Source organism: Saccopteryx leptura, chromosome 9 (genome assembly GCF_036850995.1).
Source record: "Saccopteryx leptura isolate mSacLep1 chromosome 9, mSacLep1_pri_phased_curated, whole genome shotgun sequence".
Lineage (NCBI taxonomy): Eukaryota > Metazoa > Chordata > Mammalia > Chiroptera > Emballonuridae > Saccopteryx > Saccopteryx leptura.
In genome coordinates, this window is record NC_089511.1 from 38,036,704 (window position 1) to 38,063,148 (window position 26,445).

The following is a 26,445-nucleotide window of genomic DNA, read 5'->3' on the forward strand; positions in this document are numbered from 1 at the left end:
CAAAGGAGCCAAGAATATACCACAGAGAAAGGACAGTCTTTTCAGTAAATAGTGCTGAGAAAAATGGGCAGCCATATGCAAAAGAGTAAAACAGAGGTTGCCAGTTTGATCCCTGGTCCTGGCACATGCTGGAACAGATCAATGTTCCTGCCTCTTTCTCTCTCTCTCTCTCTCCCTCCCCTACTAAAATCAATAAATAAAATCTTTTTTTTTTTTTTTATTTATTCGGTTTTTTAGAGAGGAGAGAGAGTTAGAATGACAGAGAGAGAGAGAGAGAGAGAAAGGGGGGAGGAGCAGGAAGATCAACTCCCATATATGCCTTGACCGGGCAAGCCCAGGGTTTTGAACCGGTGACCTCCGTGTTCCAGGTCAACGCTTTATCCACTGCGCCACCACAGGTCAGGCAATAAATAAAATCTTTTAAAAAAAATAAAAACACAAAAGTCATTTTAAAAGTAATTAAAAGAAGAAAATACAGTCCCAGCTAACTTCTGATCTAAGCCAGACCATGAAAGATTAAGAAAATCTGTTATGTGAATGAGTTTTTCTTGGTGTTTACTCTTTGTTTTACTGAATTAGAAATTTTAAATAACGGTAAAATATTTTTAAATACAATTCACTTACTTTTTCATTTTTTATAGTTACATAAAGATAAACCTCAAAAGTATCTTCTTCCACAGCACATAATTTGGCTTCCACCTTGGTAGTTGCTAAGTAGCAAAATGAAAACATATATTAGCTGATATTAAAAGGATACTTGTAACAGTTCATCTATTTCTCACCTATTAACTTCTGCTAACCACTCAGGATTAGCCAGCAGCACAATGTCTGCCTGTTACAGTGAAGGCTCCCCTGCAAGCAGCCAGACGCATAGCCTCTGTCTCCATCCATAGCATCCTCCTCTTGTCACTTTATGAACACCTCCTCGAGCACAGTGACTCCCAAATCTTCCGAGTCCACTCTTCCCTCCAAACGCCCATGGAGCAGAGTTGTGAGCTACTCTCTGAGAGACTTGCTAATGCAAACAGCAGCTCCATGAAATGGATGTCTATCACACTACATTAAGTCCTTTATATATGTATTTCATGTCACTCTACCATGATCTTTGAGAGTCACTGTACAGGTAGAGACTAGGCCCAGGGAAGGCTCCACTAAAGTAGTAGGGCAGCCCCTTCCAATTCTCTATCTCCCAACATTCCCCAGTGGACCCAGACTCCAAAACCCTTGGCCCCCACATCCAACCTCCCATCTCTCTCAGGTACAAAGCATCTGCCTGTTACTTTATGCGGCCAGTGGGGCAGCAGAGGGGAGGGGGCAGGACCCCAACAGGCACATGCAGCGCCACAAGCCATTTCCCACCCACTACTCCTCAGAACAGCCTTAGGGGTATTTGGCTCCTGACTGTCAAAGGTTAGGACAGATGCCACAAGTGAGACTTAGTGTTACAGTCAACAATATAAAGAGAACACACTACATAGCTGCTCTGGGACATTCTGTGCATCTTAAATTAACAATAACAGTTACACAGTAAGTTAGGCTTGTCATTAATTGACGGTTCTGTGAATGCATGTTAATATACTTTGCAGTGCTGCAGTTTCTCTGCAAACTGAAAAGCAGGCACTGTTACTGTATAAGGGTCCTTCACCCAAACAGCCCCTTTCTATAATTTCACCTATTAGTTATTGATTTCCACATCCACCCCCAAAACCCCAGAGCTGCAGGGTCATTGTGACACTGGAGGGAGAAGCTCCAGGTAACTTATAAACCTACACGAGGCCGCCAAATAGCTAAGTCTCACATCACAAACCCCTCCCCAACCACAGGTTACACCACCCTGGGCATCCGTTCAAAGCAGCTGCATGATCATGCACTTGCCTCACCTTGTAGAATGTTCTGAAAGTAGTGGATGGCTGCAGTATCCCACTTCTTGGCAGGTCTGGAACAGTGAACAGAGGCAACCTCATTAGCACGAGGTTAGTACGCTAACATCATTTTGTAAACCATACACTGGGTATTTGTAACATTACACGTTGAGCATATGACGCAGGTGATGGGGAGTGTGGCTCTGGCTCTGCCCCAGGTAAGGATCCCAGCTGTACCCTCCCAGCTGCAACAGCTCCTCCCACCATGGCTCTCAGCCCCAGTGCAGAGACTCACTGAGAACGGGCCCCTTTCTGGGGCTTCCTAAGAGACCCATGCCCACCTGCATGGCATTGTCTATCCCAACACCATCATCCCCCGTGGCCTAGGCCATGTCTGCCTCTCCAACCAGAACACAAGCTTCCTGGGGCAAGGATCCTGAGTGTGCTGGGTTCAGCACAGGCTGGCACAGAGCATGGGCTCCAAACATGCTGGTCAAACCAATCCTGAAAGGGGCCGTGGGATAGCCAGCACTGCTGTCTCCTGCGACTGCTCACTCAGCGGAGCCTTCTCACTGTTGCCATTGTCACCTTGCCTGTTCCTATTTCCATAGGCTTTGGAAAGAAAACCACAGGAAAAGCTGTAAGCAGCGGAAGACCAGGAGAAGCCAATGTTTGGAAGCAAGGAACAATAAAATAAAGTTGGAGGGAAATGTTTTGTTTCTGAACTGCTTTTAGGTATCAGAAATGCCACCACCATCCTCCAAGGTTTATTTAAAAGATCAAGTTAAGGTAATGTCCATAAGACCAGGCCCAGTGCCTGGACTAAAATATTACTTATTTTTATTTTTACTAAGAAAGATAGTAAGCATACTACTTCAATATTACTTCAAGAGAATTACAAAGGGTTTCTAAACAATGGCAAAAAAAAAAAAAAGACAGTGGTTATAAAACCTTGCTATACACAACAAAATTACCTACTAAGCTAAAAAAAGGAAAAAAAAAACACTAGTAGAATTCTAATAAGAAAAAAGGCCCAAGAAACAATCAATCTAGGCAGTAAACAGATCAATCAGTCTCTCACATGTAATTTACTCAATTATGCATGCATCTGCGTGTCTGTCTGTCTCACACACCATACAGAGAATAACCACATCACAGGAACCCAACTTTACAAGTCAGGAAAATAAATATTAAAATATCATTTTCCCCCAGCAAACAAGCAAAAAAGAAAGAGCCTGATGACATTCAATGTTGTGTGGGGAAAACAGCACTTTCTATACCCCAGTGACAGAAATATAAATCACTAGCCCTTCTGAAGGGAAATTTGACAGAATCTATAAAAACTGTTATAAGCATATTGAGTCACATTCTAAATGAAGGACACATGTCAAAAAGGTGATCAAACCCAGTAAGATCACTTACTTAAAGCCTTTCGCCTACAGTGCAAAATGGACTGGAAATAATCTAGCTGGCTATCAAGAGAGGAATGGTTCAATGCAGCAAGTATGCCATTATACACCCCTGCAACCTAGGATACTGAGCGTATCGATACCTAGGACTAGGTGTGCCCAAGGCTGGTAAGGTCCCCGAGGAGCCCTGTATGCTGGGACAGGATAAGGCAGAGGGGGAAGCAGACTCCTCCCAAGGGAGAGCTGGGCATGAACAGGCAGGGACCCAAGTCAGCCCAGGAGGGTAAGCAGATGGCTGACCTGAAAGAGGGACCAGGGAGGAGGCAGGCATTGCAGAGCAGCCTGGCTGAGCACAATGGCCTTAGCACAGACATGACGGCTTGGTACCTTCTTAGTGCAGATTCCAAGGCCAGCCACAGAGTGATGCATTCCCCAACTCAAGGACTGTAGGTGATGGGAGCGGGAGGAGCGGAAGGGGAGCAGGGGTGTGGGGGATGAGAACAGGAGGAGGAGGGGGGAACAGGAGCTGGAAGGGGCAGGTGGAGGAGTGGAGGACTAGAAGCAAGGGACAGGCACAGGGGAGGGGGAAAGGAGAATGGGGGCGGGAGGGGAACAGGAACTGAGATGGGGGCAGGAGGAGTGGGGACAGTGGGAGTGGGGCTGGGGGGCTGGGACAGGAGCTGGAAAGGCAGAGATGAAAGTCTCTCCACAGATCCTATGAAAGCCCCCATAAGATAGGCAGCTTCCAAATTCAGAGAACACAATGCAGCATCACCAGGACATGCAAGTTCAACAAGCAGAGTCAGAACTGTGCTGCTTCTGTAGCTCTTCTTCCCACAATGCCAGTCCTAGAGGGACAGGGGAGGGAGAGTCCCAGTCGGGAGGATGGAGCAGCTCCCGGGACTTCAGGGAGCACTCGCTCAAGACAGCAAAGATCACAGCCATACCCCCACCACAGTACTGCCCAATGCAGGGTCTTGTCCTATACAAACACTGGCAATAGGGCCACACACTAGGAAAAAAAAACAAAGACGGGGCATGTGTATAACGTGTGTGTGTGTGTGCGTGTGTGTGTGTGTGTGTGTGTACATGTATGCCTCTCTGCATCTACACGCTTTATTTGGCCTTATCCACATTCTGATGGAAATGAACAGTGCAAAATGGACTGGAAATAATCTAGCTGGCTATCAAAAGAGGAATGGTTCAATACAGCAAGTATGCCATTATACACCCCTGCAACCTATATAGTTTTATTAACCAATGCCATCAAATAGGTTCAATTACCAAAAAAAAATATACCATCATATTCACCCATGAAAAAGACTGAAAGCAGAAGGGAGTACAAAGAGCTTCAACATACATTCAGTTAAATGCGGAAGACAGTATGTTCTAATTTTCATTAAAAGCTCCATGTATAAGGTCTACCAGAGAGTTCTGTCCGTTTCTATCACAAGTTTCGACACATAAGCACGTTTATTTGGCGCATGTGTGCCTCTCTATTTTTATCACTTAACGTATACATACTGACATAGCAAATTAACTAAAACAAAGTTGATTCACGTTAGTCTTAGGTGTGAAGCAATAGTGTACCCATGGCTACTGATAAAGTTCATTTACACCACTGTAATTTTTACAAATTTCAACAAGGAAGAAATGCTACAGAAGCATGTCTGTCGCATCCACCATATTCCCCGGACTTAGCACCCTCCAACTATCACTTGTTTATGTCCTTACAAAATTTTTTGAAGGGCAAAAAATTCAAAAATGAAGAAGATATCAAACAAGCACTGGTTCAATTTTTCGCATCAAAAGATAAAACATTTTTCACCCGGGTTCAATTCCCGGCCAGGGCACACAGGAGAAGCGCCCATTTGCTTCTCCACCCCTCTGCCGCGCTTTCCTCTCTGTCTCTCTCTTCCCCTCCCGCAGCCAAGGCTCCATTGGAGCAAAGATGGCCCGGGCGCTGGGGATGGCTCCTTGGCCTCTGCCCCAGGCGCTAGAGTGGCTCTGGTCGCAATATGGCGACGCCCAGGATGGGCAGAGCATCGCCCCCTGGTGGGCAGAGCGCCGCCCCATGGTGGGCGTGCCGGGTGGATCCCGGTCGGGCGCATGCGGGAGTCTGTCTGACTGTCTCTCCCTGTTTCCAGCTTCAGAAAAATGAAAAAAAAAAAAAAAAAAAAAAGATAAAACATTTTTCAAAAATGGGATATACAAATTGCCCTCATGCTGGCAAGAAATCATTAATAATAATGGCAATTATTATTTAATAAAGTTTATTGACGGTAAGAAAAATTTGTATTTTGTTTTATTCCAAAAATGGAAAGAACTTTCCAGTAGACCTTATATATGAATATGTAGAAAAGCAATAAAAAAGGTCTGCAAGTTCAGAGCCTAAACAGGGCACACAGGCCTCCCAGGAGGCAGGAAGTGGCGCTGGAGAAGAATGCAATGGAGTTTTTTTTAATGCTCCATGATCCCATATACTATTACTCTTTACAGTTGATTTATTACGTTTTGTAGGTTACAAAAAAAAAAAGCCCCAAACCACAAAGTTCAGGCCTCACTCTAACCTCCCTCGGTAGACAGGCTGCCCAGGGAATTCTGCACATGACAGGTTTGACACACAGACTCGGAGGTTCCGCCTGAAGAAGAAGGAGGCTGTGAACTCCCTTAGCACTTCTCAAGAGGGGTTAATTTCATCTACACATCAGACACTCAGTTCAGTTCATTAATGATTTGGCATGTTAGAAGCTGTACTTACACAATTTTAGCATTGTTCTCGCAGATGTCAATGTGTAATGTCACAGGTTTCGTGCAGTACAGTCTGAATTTTTTTGCTCTGTATGGAAGCTGCATAAAAGTTTCTACTGCAGCTCGGATGCTTTAACAGTGAAACAGAAACAGTTTGATTATAAAGAAAAATTATGTAACATTTCTTTAAAGTTGACCAATATAATTCATATATAGCATAAAAAACAAAACACACAAAAATCAATTCTTTCTCTTCCAGCAAGAAATATTTGGAGACATTTGCCCAAGATGATGAAAATTGGTTCCAGGGGAATCTCACTCTTTAGGTAGAAAGCCAGATATATAGATAGTACACAGAGTAGATCTTTGAGCTTGAGACTTGTTTGGAGGTTCTAGCAGGGGAGCGCAGCTACTCGTATACCCTTGACCGAAGAACGGTCCTCTCCTCTAGCGGGGAAGGTCGTCCTCTTCGACTGAGCATGCAGCTTCAGGAGGGACGCACATGGAGCGGTGAGGGAGGAAGGGGACACCCGCCTAGCCAGCCAGATCAGCCGAATCGACCCTGGCGATCAATGGAGTGACAGATGTCGCAGCCAGATCGCCTTCACATTCCAGAGTAGATCTTTGACATTAAAATTCCATGCCACAGGAATAGGAAGGGATTAAAAATAATGTCTAGTGAGGCTGTGTAAGTTGACAAACACTGGTTAATAATGATCAAACCTGGGAAGCAAATTCTATTTAAGATTTTTAAATATCAATTTCAATACATGAACAGAATTCCCTTAAAGTAACTGTAAATAAGGAGATGTTTAATAATTAGTGTTTGCCAAATTTGCACGAAAGAGCTGAAGGACTGAGATTTGATAAGCTGTTCAACAGTATTATTTCATGTCTTTCAGGTAAACGACAGACTTGACATAGCATTTCGACATAAACTGGGTGTGAAGATGGCAGGTGGGCAGACCAGGCACTTTTGGTCTCAGTTTAGAAAACGGTGGCTGCACCAACGGCCCCTCCAGGCTTCCTTGCGTTCTATTTAATCATATGATTCTCTTGCCCAAAACAAACTAAACTTAAAACTCCATTACTAAAAGAAAATATCTCCAAATAGTTCAACACAATATTTTAACAATTATAAAGATGCAGAATCACAAGCTAGAAATGCATCTTTTTTCTTAAATATAATCAAATTTTCAATGTTTGAAAAGCCCTTCTGCCACGAAATTCTTAAGATAATTCAATAAAATAAACCTCTTACTGCAGTTGAAGTCTATTTGGTATTGCTCTTTTGGAAGAAAGATCCTCATATTTATTTATTAAACTGATATCCCCTTACACTGGGATAGGAAACCTTAAAAAAATGACCACGAAGACACAGGTAGCATTTTCTAATGAACTGTGATATGGTCCTGGAATCGGTAAGGTTTCATTCTGAAAGCCCACCTTATATGACAGTCACACTCTCACTTTGTTAAGCAAGACAACCAGGAAAGCATACTTGAATATACACTCCGCTCTCTGCAACCTGAGGCTATACCAGCAAACTGCCCCTTCTGATCAGACAAGAGTCTCTCTGCCTCCTGGTACTTTTTTTTTTTTTTTAGAGAAATTTAATGGGGTGACACTGATCAGTAAGAGTACATAGGTAGTAGTGTCCTTCTTACAGCCAAGCCTCCCTAAAGTACCCGTCAGGTGTACAAACTAAGAGACCAGGTGAGGGGAACAGCTGGCCAAGAGCAACTAGGAGACGCAGAGCACCTGCCCCTTTGAGGAAGGGGAGGGGGGAGGGCTGGAGCTGCCTACTGAGTCTTCATTCTAACCACTTGCTCCAACAGCTCACTGTGTGCACAACTGGAATCTGAAGTCTTCAAGAAGTCTTCCCTTCTCGTAGCTAAAGAAAAACCTTCAGCTTACAACCTCCATCCCCTTACTTTGCAAACTGACATTCTCCTTTAAAACTGACATGTCTCCTGAAAGAACATAAGGCAAAAGAATATTACCTACGTACTTTTTCGATTTCACTGGAATGTACTTGGCAAAGTCCACAAGAAAACACTCCGCCAGGTACTGGTCTGCTGAAGACACAATCGACTTGATGACAGCCCTGCACCAGCAACTGAGCTCCCGAGAGTACACCACACAGACCTACAAGGTGAAAAGAGATGTCAATGTTAAAATCTCTGGCCATGGAATGGGAGAACTAAAAAGTCCTCTCAAAATCATCAGCCTACATTTTACCTTTCAGAAGAGGAGAGATTTGAGGAGGCTGACCCTACCTAAGCTAAACACTCCTAGTTGGGGAAAGAACCTCAGTAGATAAGAACACAGAACACCTGAATTCTATTTCATTCTTTTTCTCACTACAATCTTTATGACTGCTTAAATAAAGACAACTTAAAGCAATGGTTTTCAACTGCTGATCCATGGACCAATGCTGGTCCGCAAAAGAGTTAATCACCCTGATGTATGAAGATTATAGACCCAATGATTTCTGTTGAATTCGCTTACTTACGCTTGGTGATTTCTGCCTTAGCGGTTCCCGAAATAATTCTATTTTCACCAGTCCCCAAGTGTAAAAAGGTTCAAAACCACAGACTTAAAGAAAAGCCCCTTAAATCAAAGCTTACAAATGACTGCCAATCATGCACCAGAAGAGGAAGCCTCACTCGAGGCTCCCCTCTCCCCTCTCCTCCCGCGGCTCTCACCGCCCAGACGTTTGTTCACTATCTGCCACAACAGTACGTCAGCTCTGAGATGTGGGTTTTTGTGTTTTGTTTACTACCATATTCCAAGAAACCAGAACAGTGTTTGGCCTGTACTGTCTTCAGAAACTACTTGTTGAATGACTAAATTAAAAAAAAATGCCGGCAGCCCCCTTTTTAGGAAACTACCTTGCTGAACTGACAGGACTGCCAGGCCACAGGTGACTCAACAGCAATCCAAACAGGCAAACCAAACATATGTTGACCATAGGGTTTATGAAGTGGCCTGGTGGGGACAGCTGTGCCCAACAAGAAGTGGATCGATGGAGATTACTGCCCTTGGGAATTGAAGCTGGAAAATATACTGTAGCCATTCTGCAAGCAATAGGTTCTTGACAGCCTCACATAATTCAAAACTCAAATAATTCAAGACATATTCTGCCAAAGGAAAGTTATTTCTGTTTAATTCTTAAGTCAAAATGACTTGTAGGAATGGTACAAACAGATAATAATTGATAAAGCCAGTTAACTTTGTAATGGTGGTACACTTGGGTTTCCACTAGCCAATATGGGATGAATTAAGCATCAAGAACAATGATTATAATTGATAACTGTATTAAAAGCCATGAATTCAATATAGTACTTAAAAAAATGAAAAGGAGGAAAAACAACCTGTGGACACCAATGTAGATTACAAGGCACAAATCATTATGCTGAAAATTGATAAGGGAAGGAACCTAGCAATTTTTCTATCTTTCCAGGATAAACAGTATTACGTCAGGGCAGCTAAACAATGCTAACATATGAGGGAAAGTTCTCTGCAGAAGAAATCCAGCTCATGAATGCAGAAGGAATGTGAAATGAGCAGTTTCCAGGCTTAAGTGAAAGCACCAATTTGAGCAGTGGTGGTCACTGGATGGTGGAGCCACTGCATGAAAAGTTGATGGCACCACAGGGAGGGCTCAGGCTGTCGCCATCTAAATCCACTGGTCAATTTTAGCATCACCAAAAGTGTATTATCTCCCAATTCAGTAATATGAAGCTCACAGTACCAATAATTCTTGGGGGCAGGTGTTTGTCACCCTAAATCTAATCAAAGCATTATATTTAACTATCAGACCATAGAAAATACAGGGGACAGAAAAAGTCCACCACCATCACCATCATCACCACCACCCACCACCACCATCTATCACTGTGGTAAGGTACCAAAGAATTGCAAAACTTAATATTAATATTTTAGGAAGAAAAGTCAGGCTTCTTGCCCGTCCTTTCTCTAAAAAAAGGAGGGAGAAGAATGCAGAAGCTTTCTGGCTTGCAAGGACGACTGGGTCATTTAGTTTTAACTATGAAATAAAGGTTATCTGAAGAATTTCCTTTCCCTTTCAATAAGAGACAAATTTTTTTGTTGTTGTTGTTTAATAATTTTATTTTTTTAATGGGGTGACATCAATAAGTCAGGATACATATATTCAAAGATAACAAGTCCAGGTTATCTTGTCGTTCAATTATGTTGCATACCCACCACCCAAAGTCAGATTGTCCTCTGTCACCTTCTATCTTGTTTTCCTTGTGCCCTTCCCCACCCCCCTTCCCTCTCCCATTCCCCCCTCCCCCCCCCCCCGTAACCACCACACTCTTATCAATGAATTGTACACTGTATTCTTTTTTTTATTATTCATTTTAGAGAGGAGAGGGAGACAGAGAGAGAGAAGGGGGGAGGAGCTGGCAGCATCAACTCCCACATGTGCCTTGACCAGGCAAGCCCAGGGTTTCGAACCGGCGACTTTAGCATTTCCAGGTCGACGCTTTATCCACTGTGCCACCACAGGTCAGGCAAGAGACAAAATTTACATACCCTACACTGATTTTAACTCTTCCTCCCTTCCTGGAATCCTGAGAGTAACATATATCTCTAGACAAAGGAATGGGAGGTAGACACTAGAAAATTTGTGAATGTCTTTGATATGTAAAGTGACATCACTATTGTGTTACCTTATAGGTTTTAATATGTAGGAATGTTTTTATAGATCCTATAGACAAATGTTACAAGTTTGTTAATGAATTCATTATTGTGTCATGTTCCCCTTCCTTTTCCCTTCCCCCAATCCTGTATGTGATCAAGTCTACATAATGAGCTGCAAGGCTATTTCACAACACGCAAGATTTGGGTCAGCTATACCCCGTGTTAGTCATATGCAGCTGGCTTAATCAATAAAACTCCTCAAAAATTCATTTGGACTTGGTGTCTCTATGTAAACCTTAGGAAATAAGGTACGGTACTTTACAACACCACCACCCAACACCACCAACACCACCAATATCACCAACATCCACCACCACCACCACCAATATCACCAACATCCACCACCACGACCCACCACCACCACCAGGAAACCATCAGGCTATGCAAAACATGAAGTATTTTAAAAGGACGATTGATTTGGTTTCATTTCTTAAACCAGTCAATGGTATGGGGAAAAAAAAGTCATTAATAATGATTTTGAGCCCTGGCCGGTTGGCTCAGTGGTAGAGCGTCGGCCTGGTGTACAGAAGTCCCGGGTTCGATTCCCGGCCAGGGCACACAGGAGAAGCACCCATTTGCTTCTCCACCCCTCCCCCTCTCCTTCCTCTCTGTCTCTCTCTTCCCCTCCCACAGCCGAGGCTCCATTGGAGCAAAGATGGCCCGGGCGCTGGGGATGGCTCCTTGGCCTCTGCCCCAGGCACTAGAGTGGCTCTGGTCACAACAGAGCGACACCCCGGAGGGGCAGAGCATCGCCCCCTGGTGGGCAGAGCATAGCCCCTGGTGGGCGTGCCAGGTGGATCCCGGTAGGGGGCATGCGGGAGTCTGACTGTCTCTCCCAGTTTCCAGCTTCAGAAAAATACAAAAAAAAAAAATGATTTTGAAGAGGGAATGGAATTAAATTTATTTCTAATTTTTCTCATAAAGACTTTATAAATCTTTTCCTATCAAGCTATTAGAAAAATTCAAACTCTTCTGAGAAATAACTGATCTACTGATCCATAGAGAGAATGAGACCATAGGATTGGGAGTTGAGGCTACAAGAAAGGAAGGAAGGTAAGGAAAACAAAGAAGCACCAATTGACCAAAGTCACAAGCAAACCACAAAGGAGGCCTCAGGCCAGACTGAAAACCCCAACACCCTCTTTGCTGGGGTGCCAACACCTGTGATGGATCTAGAATAATCCTTCCGGTCTCTAGCCCCAGGAGGATGTCCCCAATGCCTAAATTTGTGTGGGAGTCTGCAAGCTGACAAAAGTCCTGGCAGTTTAAGGCTTAAGCCAAAGGGCTAAGCTCTTCCCCACAACCTCTGATTAAGTTGGTAAAGGCAATTTACATGCCCTTCCCCACACCTCCCTGTTAGCTATAATGCTGATAGTTTCTACTGTCCCATCCCCCATGTCCCTCGAAGAGACTGGAGGCAGTTTTCTTTTTACCCTTTGTTTTGTGAAGTTAAGATGTTATACATGGTGGGGGGTTTTCTGCACTTGGGAGAATTCTTGGTTTGCCTCAGAAATGTGACTTTGTATCTGAGCTTTGCTTTGCAAATGGCTTTGCTCTCTGCTCTACAAATGAAGTGTTTTGGTGGTGGAAACTCACTCTTACAAGCCATCAGTTTGGCAATGAGGCCTCCCAATCCCATCCTTTTTCTTTCTGTGTTTATTTTCTAATCCTCCACTGTTGCCACTCGAGACCTGAAAAATTAGGAGTCATGCTGGTTCGCGATTACTTAGATGACACTCCAAGTCCTGTTGCCCTATAGGAATATTATACAACTACCACATTCCATGATTAGTCTACATCCTATGCAACCAAAGAACCCAACACAAGGCAATCATTACAAGCCATTAAAATACTCCAAAAGCTATCATCTTAGTTACCAAAATAGTCAACATTTTGTGAACTATTTGAAGACATGATTCTTAAAGCACATTTAGATACATACCTGCCCTTCTTCCAACGTTAATGGTTTTATTTTTATGTCTTGACACATGCTATTATAGAAGTTGTTCATGGCACTATTTAGTTTTTGATATTCAACTTCATGATCCAAAAAGGGACTAGACCCTTTTATAACAACCCAGAAGCAACCTGGATCTTCAATCTGTAAAATTTTTAAAAGACAAAACAACGCATGATTTAAAAGTAGAACCATAAAATAATAAACCTTAGAATTACAATGACTGTTTCTAATTTAAGTGATCTAACAAATTCTTGATAAAAACCAAGGATAAAAGACCCTCAATATTTATTTATATATATAAAATCATGTTATATATGTTAAACTTATAAAATGTTATATGTTAATAACATTTTAATAAAGCGGGGAAAAAGATAAAAGACACAAAGATAAAATCCTAAAACATATCACCAATAAAACGTAATTCTTAATCATGTGATTGACTCCAAAAGTAGGGGTCAATGTCTCTGAGCTCTTATATTTTAAAAATATCCATAGTGAAATACAAAAGGAAGGTTCAGGCCCTGGCCGGTTGGCTCAGTGGTAGAACGTCGGCCTGGTGTGCAGAAGTCCTGGGTTCAATTCCCAGCCAGGGCACACAGGAGAAGCGCCCATCTGCTTCTCCACCCCTCCACCCCTCCTTCCTCTCTATCTCTCTCTTCCCCTCCCACAGCCAAGGCTCCATTGGAGCAAAAGATGGCCCGGGCAATGGGGATGGCTCCTTGGCCTCTGCCCCAGGCGCTAGAGTGGCTCTGGTCGCAACAGAGCAACGCCCCGGATGGGCAGAGCATCGCCCCCTGGTGGGCAGAGCGTTGCCCCTGGTGGGCGTGCCGGGTGGATCCCGGTCAGGTGCATGCGGGAGTCTGTCTGACTGTCTCTCCCTGTTTCCAGCTTCAGAAAAATACAAAAAAAAAAAAAAGGAAGGTTCAAAACAATGTTTTTAGTATCCTATGTTTTTCATAAGAGAAAGAAACATGCATTCTACTGATTAAAAGAAATAAGTGAGCCTCGCCAGATGGTGGCACAGTGGATAGCACGTCAAACTGGGACACGGAGGACCCAGGTTCGAAACCCTGAGGTTGCCAGTTTGAGCGCAGGCTCATCTGGTTTGAGCAAGGCTCACCAGCTTGGACCCAAGATTGCTGGCTTGAGCAAGAGGCCACTCAGTCTGCTATATCCCCACAGTTAAGGCACATATGAGAAAGCAATCACTGAGAAACTAAGGTGCCGCAACAAAGAATTGATGCTTCTCATCTCTCTCCCTTCCAGTCTGTCTGTTCCTCTCTCTGTTTCTCGTCTCTGTCACACACACACACACACACACACACACACACACACACACACAAAACGATAAAGAAAAAAGAAATAAATGATGCCAGATAAAACAAATCAAATACAAAATATTACCTACAGTGGAAGCCATAAATGGGGCAGAAAGGACAGGGATGAAGTCAGACTTCTCTGAATGTATCTGAGCTTCGAAACTAAGATTTTCATTGTTACAGGTAAAAATATAAAATGAAAAGTTAAAACTGAAAATATCAATAGGAACTCATTTATCTCTTATATCATGTATTTATTTCCTAATTCCACCTGCTGAAAAAAAAAACAAAAACTGGCCTGACCTGTGGTGGCGCAGTGGGATAAAGTGTCAATCTGGAACACTGAGGTTGTCAGTTCAAAACCTTGGGCTTGCCTGGTCAAGGCACATATGGGAGTTGATGCTTCCTGCTCCTCCCTGTTCTCTCTCTCTCTCTCTCTCTCTCTCTCCCCTCTCTCTAAAAATCAATAAATAATAAATAAATAAATAAATAAATAAACCTTCTCCTTCCCCAAAGAAAAGATATCCCAGCCAAAAAATAATCCTTTCCCTTCTTTCACATAACAACTCCCTTGCCCCACTCCTCTCCTTATAAAATTCTTCCATTTCATATAAGCCCTTGGAGCAACCTTCTAGTTGCTAAACAGGATGCTGGCCAATTCATGAATCACTTGACAAAGCTAACTAGATCTTTAAATTTACTCGGCTGAGACTCTGGGTGATGGGCACATAACGTAATATATCAGATCATGTGCCCTGGAGATGTCCACCTGAAATGTTATGGACCAATGTCACCTCTTAATTTCTAAATAAATAAAACAAAAATAATAGTAAATAAATAAATAAATTTATGTATTCAGTTGAATTTTGTGGGGTTTTTCTTTTCCCATTGATTTGAAAGAGAGAAAAAAAGAGAAAAGAGGTAGAGAGAGGGAGAGTGAAAGAGATAGGGAGGGAAGGTGGGAGGGAGAAGGGGGAGGGAGAAGGAGAGAAAAGGACTAAGAGGGACTGAGAGAGAGAGAGAAGCATCAATTTGTTGTTCCATTTTAGTTGGACGCTCATTGGTTGCTAGTTGCTTCTCGCATGTGCCCTGACTAGGGATTGAACCCATGATCTCGGCACATCAGTACAATGTTCAATCCACTGAACTACCTGGCCAAGGCCGAATTTTGTTTTTTAATAACATATAAAAAAAATGTGAAAATGCAACAAAATGTTAACATCTGCTGAGTCCAGGCATGAGAAATATAGTTATTTTCAATATTGTTCCTGTAATTTTTTTATGTGTGAAAATTTTCAAGATGTCAAATTGGGGGGGAAGATGTTTAAACAGAAGTTTTAAAGTATCAAAGAGCCTTAGAAGTTGCCAGAATGTTTCTTTTTTTAATCTACTTCGAAAACCTAGAAAATGTAGGCCAGGTCCAGTTTCACAAGACAGCAGCACACAAGTCATCATGTGCTTTTAGTAGGAGGGGTGGGCTCCCCATTCCACCCACCCCCACCACTTACACCAACGTGGGCCTGCTGCTTGCTGCCACCACCACTAGCTATTGCACACAGGGCAGTTGTAAGTGTACTACTTACTGCCTTACACATTTTTCCTGCATGTCAACTTTATTTTTATTAGAAAAATATTATAGATATAAGTAAGGTGTTGGTCTGCTCTTTTCCTTTACTTCTACCATTCAAACTTGAATGGTTTTACCCAAGCAAAAATAGAATTGTAATAAGCAGTGAGACAGCATGAACCGGCAAGGATGAAGAACAGATGAGCAATGGACAAAACTGAGAAAATAAGGACCTCATCCCCAGAGTAACCTTTCCTTCCCTAGCATGTTTCTGTTTATGGTTCAGATCACCTGTTATAGTTAATATCACTGGTCATGTGGGTCAGACCCTGCCCTGACCTTTCCTCCCCTGGCATATTGCTGGTTATGCAAATTAGACCCCCTTAGAGGAACAAACAAGGAGGCTGGATCCCTTAAGCATTAATGACCCCCCCACGCACACTGAGGTTCTGATCAAAATCAAATACATCTAGGCTTCAGTCGTTTCGGCTCCAGGCTCAGAAAAGCAGCAAAGCCAGACAAACGAACCCATGGCTGACATCAGGACCAGCTGCACTGACTAATGACCCCCTACCCTGACGCCAAGATCATGATCCTGAAAAGATACACTTGGAAAATTGATGAATACTCTATTGGGATCTTCCTAAGACCTCCAGATAAACACCCTGAAGACGGAGGACCCAATAGCTACTCTGGAGCCTTTCCCCACCCCTTCCCCAGGCACATTTTCCTTGCCTTTCTTTCTCCTAAGCTCTAAGTGCCTTTCTTTTGCCTCTGTAACTTGTTTCCTGAACCTATTTCTTCTACTGCTCACTTCTACTTCTGTGACTTTCTTTCCTTTTTTTACAGAGACAGAGAGAGAGTCAGAGAGAGGGATAGATAGGGACAGACAGGAATGGAGAGAGATGAGAAGCATCAATCATCAGTTTTTTGTTGCGACACCTTAGTTGTTCATTGATTGCTTTCTCATATGTGCCTTGACCGCGGGCCTTCAGCAAACCGAGTAACCCCTTGCTCAAGTCAGTGACCTTGGGTCCAAGCTGGTGAGCTTTTGCTCAAACCAGATGAGCCCGCACTCAAGCTGGCGACCTCAGGGTCTCGAACCTGGGTCCTCTGCGTCCCAGTCCAACACTCTATCTATTGCGCCACTGCCTGGTCAGGCTACTTCTGCGACTTTATAATAACTTTCTCTTATAGGTTGAGTCTTGGCTCTGAATTCTTTCTTAGCCAGAACTCAAGTACTGAAGTTGCCGAACTGAGGTCTCGTCTGACTCCGCCAGTCTATCACCTGGTACCATTTCACTGCCATGAGAACTAAATTTTCACATCCTTAAATTAATACAATGTGATTGAAGTAGGTATATTCTTTATTATTTCTCAGGAATAGTAATTCATCTTTTCAACATGCTATTTCCCTCTACTTTTATTTATCTGGGTAACTACGTAATAAGTATCTCTTTTCCTCCATTCAGTAATATGAGTGTGTAAAGTGTAATTTATGACATTGGTAACTGAATTCAGCATCTAATCTTCATGCTCAATTAGCATTAGTATAGGGTATTTCCATAATTAAGTTCCAATATTTTAGTTAAACCTACACTTTCTAATCAATTTTAAAAATTAAGGTGTTAATTTAAAAACATTATGAAAATTCCAGACTAAATAACAGTGGGCCCATGTATAGTCATACTCTCACGAGAGGTCCCTGGACAGCTACTGCTTCCATCTCAGCACCGCCTCCTGTAGGCAAAGCAGCAAGCTGGTAAGCAGCTGTAGCAGGAAAACTCTTGAATGCTGTTTGTGGGCCTTCGCTAGTTGGCTCAGTGGATAGAGCATCAGCCCAATGTTCAGACATTCCAGGTTCAATCCCCAGTCAGGGCACACATGAGAAGCAATCATCTATTTCTCTTCCCCTCCCTCTCCAGTGTCTCGACTCTCTCGGTGCCACTGGCTCAACTGGTATGGGCATTGGCCCCAGATGCTGAGAATAGCTCTGCTGATTAGAGCATCAGCCCCAGACAGGGATTGCCAGGTGGATCCTGGTAGGGGCATACACAGGAGGAGTCTATCTCCTCTCCTCTCACTTAAAAAAGAAACAAAAACAAAACAGTTTGTAGATTTCACTGACAGTGCTGAAGTCAGCAAAAACAGTTTTCTACCACATTAGTGAGGTCACAGCCTGAAGCTTTTAGAATTTCACCCATGTCAGTAAGAGAGTATTCAATTATTCCCACTACCCCTCCTGGCACAAGCTGTCCACCTGAAAGGTTCATCCCCTAACTGTCCTGAAATGAAGAAATGGTCCTGTCCACTATCATGGTTTGACTGTGGAACCAACAGCCCTTGGCCTTCCCAATGTTAATCGCCTTTGTGACTAATCCTTTTCTTTTGGCCCCTCTGCCAAGCCCATGCACCACCCCACTCACACCTTACTGCACCTTGGGCTGCTTTCTCAACACATCCTATTTTAAATCAACACCCTTTTCCTCATTAGTCTCATCCTTATAGGTTTGTAATGCCAGTTATGTTTTTATTTATAAAATATATTGCAACAAATACATAACTGTTGAAACTTTAAATTTTTAAATACAATTTAATTGTGGGAAAATGTACATAAAATTTATCATCTTAACCATATCTAAGGGTGCAATTCAGTGGCACTAAGTACATTCACAGTATTACTCTACCATCATCATCTATTTCCACAACTTTTTTCTTCTTACAAAACTGAAACATTGTCCCCATTAAACAATAACTCTCCATCCCCTCTCCCTGTCAGCCCCTGGCAAACACCATTCTGCCTCCATGAATTTGACTACTCTAGGAACCTCAGATAAGTGGGATCATACAGTGTTTGTCCTTCTGTATCTGACTTAGTTCACTCTCCAGGTTTATCTATGCTGTAGCCCGTGTGAGAACTTCCTTCCTTTTTAAAGCTGAATAATGTTCCATTGCTTATCCATTCATCTGTTAATGGACAGTAGGGGAAAAAATACTTCCTCCGTATAAAAGCTAAATTAATCTGGAGAACAACTGGTACTTGCACCACACTTGGAGAAATAAATACTACTATACTGGATAGAGAGCCTGCTCAGTACGAGCATGGTGACAGCAGGAGGTGAAGGCAGACCAGAGGAGGTGGTAGATAAAAGGGTTCTGGACCCAATTTAAAGAGGGGTTCCCAAGCTCCCGGCAGTGAGGGTCCAGCTCCTTCCGCCTCAGTTCTGCTCTGATGCACTGGCATGTGGCAAGATATATCCCATTGGAAGAACCTTATCTCTCTGGGAGAAATCACACTAGCCTATTTAGGGCTGATGGTGGAGTGGAGTTTGCCAGACGAATCTGAAACCCCTAAAAGTCTCAAAGCAAATCCTCAGTAAGAGATGCTTTAAACGTTTGTGAATCTCAGTTCATATAAACACCACGATACAAAATAGAAACAGAAAGTTTGGTTCTTTTAAATCCCTATATCATTTGCTAAGGTCCTCTCTTCTGCCCACTGAAATGAGATTTTTTTTAAATTAAAAAAACTTATATTTCCTTTTCCCAGTACCAAAATCCACCCCTTTGCTCTGGTTTGTAAACTCTTTTCTTCCAGTAACACGGTGAACAGAGCATGTTTTCCCAAGTCAAGTCTCTTGCATTGCCAAGGAGCACTCAACTGACTGAAACAGAGGAAGCTGCAGCCTGACCAGGCGGTGGTGCAGTGGATAGAGCGGAGGACACAGGTTCAAGACCCTGAGATCCCCAGCTTGAGTGCGGGCTCATCTGGTTTGAGCAAAGCTCACCAGCTTGGACCCAAGGTCATTGGCTCGAGCAAGGGGTTACTGGGTCTGCTGTGACCGACCGTCAAGGCACATATGAGAAAGCAATCAATGAACAACTAAGGTGTCGCAACAAAAAACTGATGATTGATGCTTCTCATCTCTCTCTGTTCCTGTCTGTCTGTTCCTATCTGTCCCTCTCTCTGACTCTCTCTGTCTCTGTAGAAACTCCACCTCGCTCCCTACCCCCACCTCCACCCGGCTCCAAGGAGTCAAGCCCAGAGGAACGGGCAGGTAGCATCCTCCAGAGTCCCGGGGCACAAGCCGGCAGGAGTCCCCAGGAATGGAGACGAATCGCGCGTGTGTGCCGGTTGAAGGGAGGGAGGGAGGTACAGATAGATCACCCCGCCACTGTCCAACTGGGGTAGGGACCTGTCGGGAGCCGATCAACAACTGCTGGCTGACAAGGTCACAGGAGAAGACCCACAACTGCTGGCTGACAAGGTCACAGCAGAAGAAGACCCACAACTGCTGGCTGACAAGGTCACAGCAGAAGAAGACCCACAACTGCTGGCTGACAAGGTCACAGCAGAAGAAGATCAAAAACTGCTGATTGACAAAGTCACAGCAGAGAAGACCAATGGCTGCGGGTTGACGAAGTCACCCAAAGGAGAGACACAACGATACTTCCCCCTTTGACTTTTTGAATTAATCTGGCCTTATATCCCCCCTCTTCTGGGTGTGTGCTATTATTTATGGCACAGGGATAATAGTACCGTGCTTTCCCTGTAGATTCGTAGTGATTTCTTTGGAAATGAGACAGAGGATGTGAGTTCCACAGAAAAGCCTGTAAGCCCCTTGAACTGGGCTCATAGACATAAGAGGCTGGCTATGATATCCCTCGTAAAGGGTTAAGTTTGTAGGAGAATTCCTTCTTAATCATGTTAGAAAGAATAGATTGTGACTTGTGAATGGGTAGGAGGCAGTGGCTGTGCACAGAGCGCCTTTCGGCCTTCACTTAATTCAACATTTTTCCTCCCTAGCCTTTTCATGTGATAGAGTAGAGAAACATTCCTTTCTTCTTGCTTATTTGATCTGCAGATAGTAGTACACTCTGAGAAGAATAGAGTTAGAACTTAACTAGTGTTTAAATATAATAAATAAGTAATATTTGACTAGACAATAGTATCTTAGGTAAGGTATAGTAGAATGGCCCATTGTGTGGCCTAGGATGAGAGAGCAGTCAGCAAGAAAAGAATGTTTTACTAAGAGAATTGTCTTTTGACTAAAGGCAACTGCTAGGCTTTCTCAATGAGATGTTCTCATAAGATTTACATACTTTCCAAAATTCTTTAATAATGAGAGAAATGTAGGGAAATCCATAGAAGTAATAACAATTAATGTCTTATGTTGCTACTAGGCTATCTTGCAAGTGCACTCTGTATATCTTTGGGTGAAAGCTATTCTTAATGTTATGTCAATTTCTTTATAGGCAAGCCTTTTAGAATCTTGTGAGAAAAAGTAGGACACTGCTTAAACTCAAAGCCATTTACCTGAGCAAATGGTGGTCCATTGTTAGTCCTTAATAATCTCGTCTGCTAATCTCTCTCTGCCCCTTAACTCACAACAGCAGTAAAGTTAGTTAACTATTAGTACTAATACCTTAAAAGCTTTTACCGACATTGTTATCACTATTCAAGTTATTTTGTACTTTGAATGATTTGCTACCTGGTTTGTAATTTATAGATATAAATTAACTGTTATCCGGAAACATGTAAACATAGTGAAACAGAAGCAATGATTAACACCATGTAATTGTAACTCAGTGTGTGTGTATAAAAAGGGAGCTATACTAGCATTGAGCAGAGATGCCTGGCAGTAAATGCTAACCAGAGAATAAAGAGAAAGAAAAGAATTCGGCTCTCTCACTCGATTTCTCCGACGCCGTCTCCTCCTGTGGGACCCCTGGATCCCCCCCCCCCCCGGGGCTGGACCCCGGCAGGGACCCATGGAAACGACCCAGGTCGGGGAGAACAGGTCAGGGTCCCCGGATCCACTCATCTGGGGCAAGCAGGAGCCCTCAATCAGCGCGTACTTGGGTAGGGTGCGTGGAGGAGGGGGTTTATAGTGCGTCCCTACCCTAAGATTCTCGAGTTAATAAATAGAGAACACGCAGTTAAATCTGAATTTCGTTGAAACAATGAATAACTTTCTACGCTATGTCCCAAACGGGACATCACCGCGGAGCTAAAATGTCGTGCCGTTTTGCTGAAATTAAGAGTCCGCAATCTTATTCCGGGGTCAAAGACGGGCGCCCCCAGCCGGTCTGCCCGGGAGGGCTGGGAGTGGGTCAACCGCCAGGCCGGGGGCTTCACGCTCGCTCACCTTCAACACCAGGACTTCAAGCATCTTCCCCGCGCCTCGCCGTCCGCCCGCAGGCTGGCCCTGGGACGACACACACCGTCGCAGCCGCGCCCCTTTCCGGGCCTTCCCGTAGCTACTCCCAGGGAGAGAACTCTGGGGCGCAAGTGGAGTTTCTCACAGTGTCGACAGCCTTCCGCCCTCTGTGGGGGCCGCGCCTCCTCACCAGTTCGCCGCCCTGGACGGAGAGCGCCCAGCTCGACCCCCGAGATTCCCAGCCACGCAGCCCAGCCCGCCACGAACACAGGCGACGCGCTCCGTCGTACAACCGGGACGCATACAACCGCGGGAGCCCTTGAACCTAGGGCTCCGCGCCTCGGCCCACTGAACCCGCGGGCTCAAACACCGAGGCTCCTGGAAACCTCGTGGTACGCCAACGGCACGCACAACCGCCGGCACGCAGGGGCGTGACGCAGGGGGAGGAGCTGAGGCGCCGAAGCGCTGAACCCGCGAGTCCAGGGGGTTTGTGGTTTTAGTTTTGTGGTTCAAGGGGTCATAAACTTAGGAGAGCCCAGGGACTTATACATCTACCGTCTTATCTGTCCTGTGAGACAAAATGGCCTCCTGCAGGCCAAATTAGTTCGTGGTTGGCTGCCAGGAGTCCCTGTCTTCCAACTACCCCTTGCCCATCCTTCCCCTCCCATCCTTGGTGTGGGACAGCTGTGTTAGGCTTACTCAGTTTCCCAGCTGCAAGCACTTTGCTTGATTAGCATGTAAGCATGTGGCGGAGGCACCTGTGCATAGCTTATATAAGGCTCTGGGTCAGGGGTCGGACACCTATGGCTCGCAAGCCAGATGTGGCTCTTTTGATGGCTGCATCTGGCTCACAGACAAATCTTTAATAAGAAATAATAATAACGTTAAAAATATAAAACATTCTCGCCTGACCAGGTGGTGGCGCAGTGGATAGAGTGTCAGACTGGGATGCAGAGAACCCAGGTTCAAGACTCCAAGGTCGCCAGCTTGAGCGCAGGCTCATCTGGTTTGAGCAAAATCCCACCAGCTTGAACCCAAGGTCACTGGCTCCAGCAAGGGGTTACTCAGTCTGCTGAAGGCCTGCAGTCAAGGCACATATGAGAAAGCAATAAATGAACAACAAGGTGTTGCAACACGCAATGAAAAACTAATGATTGATGCTTCTCATCTCTCTCCGCTCCTGTCTGTCTGTCCCTGTCTATCCCTCTCTCTCTGACTCACTCTCTCTGTAAAAAAAAAAAAAAAAATATATATATATATATATATATATATATATATATATATATATATATATATATATATATATAAAACATTCTCATGTATTACAATCCATTCATTTCCTACCGCTCATGTTCATGGTTGCAGACAACACCAAATTTTTATTGGATAATGCCTAACGTACACCAGTCATATGGCTCTCACTGAATTACATTTTAAAATATGTGGCGCTCATGGCTCTCTCAGCCAAACCCGACCCCTGCTCTGGGTGCTGCCCTTGGGCAGAGCTTCTTCCTCAGAGGGCTCTTCTGCTAGTGAGGTGTGGTTTTTCCCTTGCTCCCTTGCCCTTACTGTGACTAGCAGATTTTCCTTTGTTTATCAGCTCTTTCCCTTGTTGTAAAGTACCCATACCTCACTTCCATGGGTTTATGTAGAGACACCAAGTCCAGATGAATTTTTTTTTTTCCGAAGCTGGAAAAGGGGAGGCAGTCGCCCAACCGGGATCCACCCAGCATGCCCACCAGGGGGTGATGCTCTGCCCATCTGGGGCATTGCTCTGTTGACCTGAGCCATTCTAGCTCCTGAGGCAGAGGCCATGGAGCCATCCTCAGCGCCCAGGCCAACTTTGCTCCAATGGAGCCTTGGCTGCAGGAGGGGAAGAAAGAGACAGAGAGGAAGGAGAGGAGGAGGGGTGGAGAAGCAGATGGGCACTTCTCCTGTGTGCCCTGGCCGGAAATCAAACCCAGGATTCCTGCACACCAGGTCAATGCTCTACCACTGAGCCAACAGGCCAGGGGAGTCCAGATGAATTTTGAAAGGATTTATTAAAAGGAGGAGATTTATTAAATATGCCAGCGCAAATGGTGCATGCAAATACATCTGAGGCTAGTTATATACCCTTAGTTATATATAGGTTGGGGGGAGCATGACATCATGACACAATTATTAACTGATAGTAACGTGAATTCCAAACTGCCTTCTTGATTTTCCGCTTATCTGTCAGACCTTACCCTTACTGGACTATCGCCCCTAAGACAGAGGAATTCCAAGAAGCTGGCAAGCCCCCCAAGGAGGAGCATTCCGGACATACCAGAACTTTTGCCTCAGTATCCCCTCAGGCTCTCCCAAACACTATATAATTTGCCCCTAGTCTGTAACCGGTGCTCTTCTCCCCAAGAGAAGTGCCCAGCAGGGTTCCTTTTTTCCTTTCATTAAAGCCTGTTACTGCCTGACCAGGCAGTGGTGCAGTGGATAGAGCGTCGGACTGGGATGTGGAGGACCGTGGTTCGAGACCCCGAGGTCGCCAGCTTGAGTGCAGGCTCATCTGGTTTGAGCAAAAGCTCACCGGCTTGGACCCAAGGTTGCTGGCTCGAGCAAGGGGTTACTCGGTCTGATGAAGGCCCGCGGTAAAGGCACATATGAGAAAGCAATCAATGAACAACTAAGGTGATGCAATGCGCAATGAAAAACTAATGATTGATGCCTCTCATCTCTTCGTTCCTGTCTGTCTGTCCCTGTCTATCCCTCTCTCTGACTATCTCTCTGTCTCTGTAAAAAAAAAAAAAAAAGCCTGTTACTCTGGTCTTTCAGACTCCCATGGATTCCAACATTTGGTGCCGAAACCCGGGACAGGGTACTAACTGCCTGGACGATCCCTCTTTGCCGTCCAAACTTACAACTAGGGAAGCAATGGGCAGCAGCAGCTTGTCCCAGGCTTGCTCCCTGATTCTGTTTGGACGTGTAATTTTAGGTTGATTGGCCAGCAGTCTAACCCTGTCCTGAACCCCTGCTGGACCAGAGAAAGATAAGGAGTTTCTCCCTCTCCCTTCCCCAGTTGGCCTCTAAATTTCTCTCTAAAAACACCCCTTCCTGGTCGGACGGTTTTCTCTGACATGCCTCACGTTTTGAGGGGTTTGACTTTCAGTCTCAGTGGACTGCACGGAAGACTAGGCGCCTAGCCAAACCTCTCCACTCTCTCGGACTTCTCGTCCTCGGAGCTCCCTGACAGCTGGTGACGACCTCTATCAGGGATGACTCCCCCACATGGAGATTCTCTCCTCTTGGGACAGTGACAAAAGGCAGGGACGCCCCCTCTTGCTCACCTGTGTCCACGGCTCTTCAAAGTCTAAGCCTTCCGACCAGACCCCGCTAGGATGTCTCATAAAAAACCTCACCAAACTTGATCTCTCAGACCTCAAACCAAAGAAATTAATCTTTTTCTGTAACACAGCATGGCCTCAGTACAGACTAGACAATGACTCCCATTGGCCTGAAAACGGGACATTCGATTACAATATCCTAAGAGATCTTGACAATTTCTGCCACCGGACGGGGAGGGCATCAGAAATTCCTTACGTGTGGGCTTTTCTTCTCCCTACTCTCCTGTCCTTAATTTCTGTGCCTTCTGTTCTACATGCAGGCCATTTTGGCCAGAGAAACCTCACCTAAAATCTCCGATCCTAATCTTTCCTTCTCCACAGACTCCCAACTCTCTCCCCCTCCTGCCTGACCCCCAGGGGCACCCCTCTCTTGGGACCCCTCTCTGGTCCCTCTGCAAACCTCTTTTGCTGGAGTCTTTTCCCTCCAGAAAGCCCCCTCCCTTCACTAAATCCTGTTTTTCTCATTCACCAGTCTCTCTTTCTCCTCCCCTGCTGGCCAGGGGCCCCTCCCTTCTCCAGTGTTCTTAAACCCCTCCTCCCTCCTTACAGATGGATAGCTCTGTCCCTTTTTCTTCTTTGACCCATTCCCCCACCCCACCAGCTTCAGCTGTCTTTTTTTCTTCTTCGACCCATCTTTACCCCTCCTCAGAGACTGACTGTGTCTTCCACTAACCCTCGTCCTCTCCCCTCTCTTCAGAGCTCTAAATCTTTTGATTCCTCTGACCACATGGCACCACACCAATACTTTAACCTCCTCCTCCTCCACCTGCAGATTCTGACCCTCCTTCTTTCCATCCAGCTGTTCACACTGTCCATCCGTCTGCTTTCTCTCTCCCTCCCCTCTATGCTGGCAACTCCATGCCATCTCAGAAAAACTTACAAAAGCAGAGTTGTCTATTGAGCTGTGTGAATAAGTAATCCATCTCGTCTCTGTTTTGTCAGAAAATACCTCTAGTATAATTTTAATTAAAATAAGTAAAGCGCGCTCATTTTTTTTTTTTTTTTTTTTTTTTTTTTTTTTTTTTTCTGAAGCTGGAAACAGGGAGAGACAGTCAGACAGACTCCCGCATGCGCCCGACCGGGATCCACCCGGCACGCCCACCATGGGGCGGCGCTCTGCCCACCAGGGGGCGATGCTCTGCCCATCCTGGGCGTCGCCATATTGCGACCAGAGCCACTCTAGCGCCTGGGGCAGAGGCCGAGGAGCCATCCCCAGCGCCCGGGCCATCTTTGCTCCAATGGAGCCTTGGCTGCGGGAGGGGAAGAGAGAGACAGAGAGGAAAGCGCGGCGGAGGGGTGGAGAAGCAA

General features: G+C 44.8%; 1 protein-coding gene across 3 annotated transcripts in view; it reads right to left on the bottom strand.

Annotated features, from left to right (window-relative positions):
* TDRD12 (tudor domain containing 12) overlaps window positions 1-26,445 on the bottom strand; it is a 134,221-nt gene that overhangs the window by 60,435 nt on the left and 47,341 nt on the right. The window contains exons 1-6 of one of the 3 annotated variants that reach the window (XM_066349173.1): window positions 21,749-22,116; window positions 12,696-12,854; window positions 8,034-8,170; window positions 6,033-6,152; window positions 1,881-1,936; window positions 625-710 (exon numbers count right to left, since the gene is read on the bottom strand). In XM_066349173.1, the coding sequence (XP_066205270.1) occupies window positions 625-710; window positions 1,881-1,936; window positions 6,033-6,152; window positions 8,034-8,170; window positions 12,696-12,854; window positions 21,749-21,772 (582 nt within the window). In that variant the 5' untranslated portion in view covers window positions 21,773-22,116. Of the gene's footprint in view, window positions 1-624; window positions 711-1,880; window positions 1,937-6,032; window positions 6,153-8,025; window positions 8,171-12,695; window positions 12,855-21,748; window positions 22,117-26,445 lie in introns of those variants that run through there. The other 2 variants (XM_066349172.1, XM_066349174.1) reach the window with 2 other exon arrangements.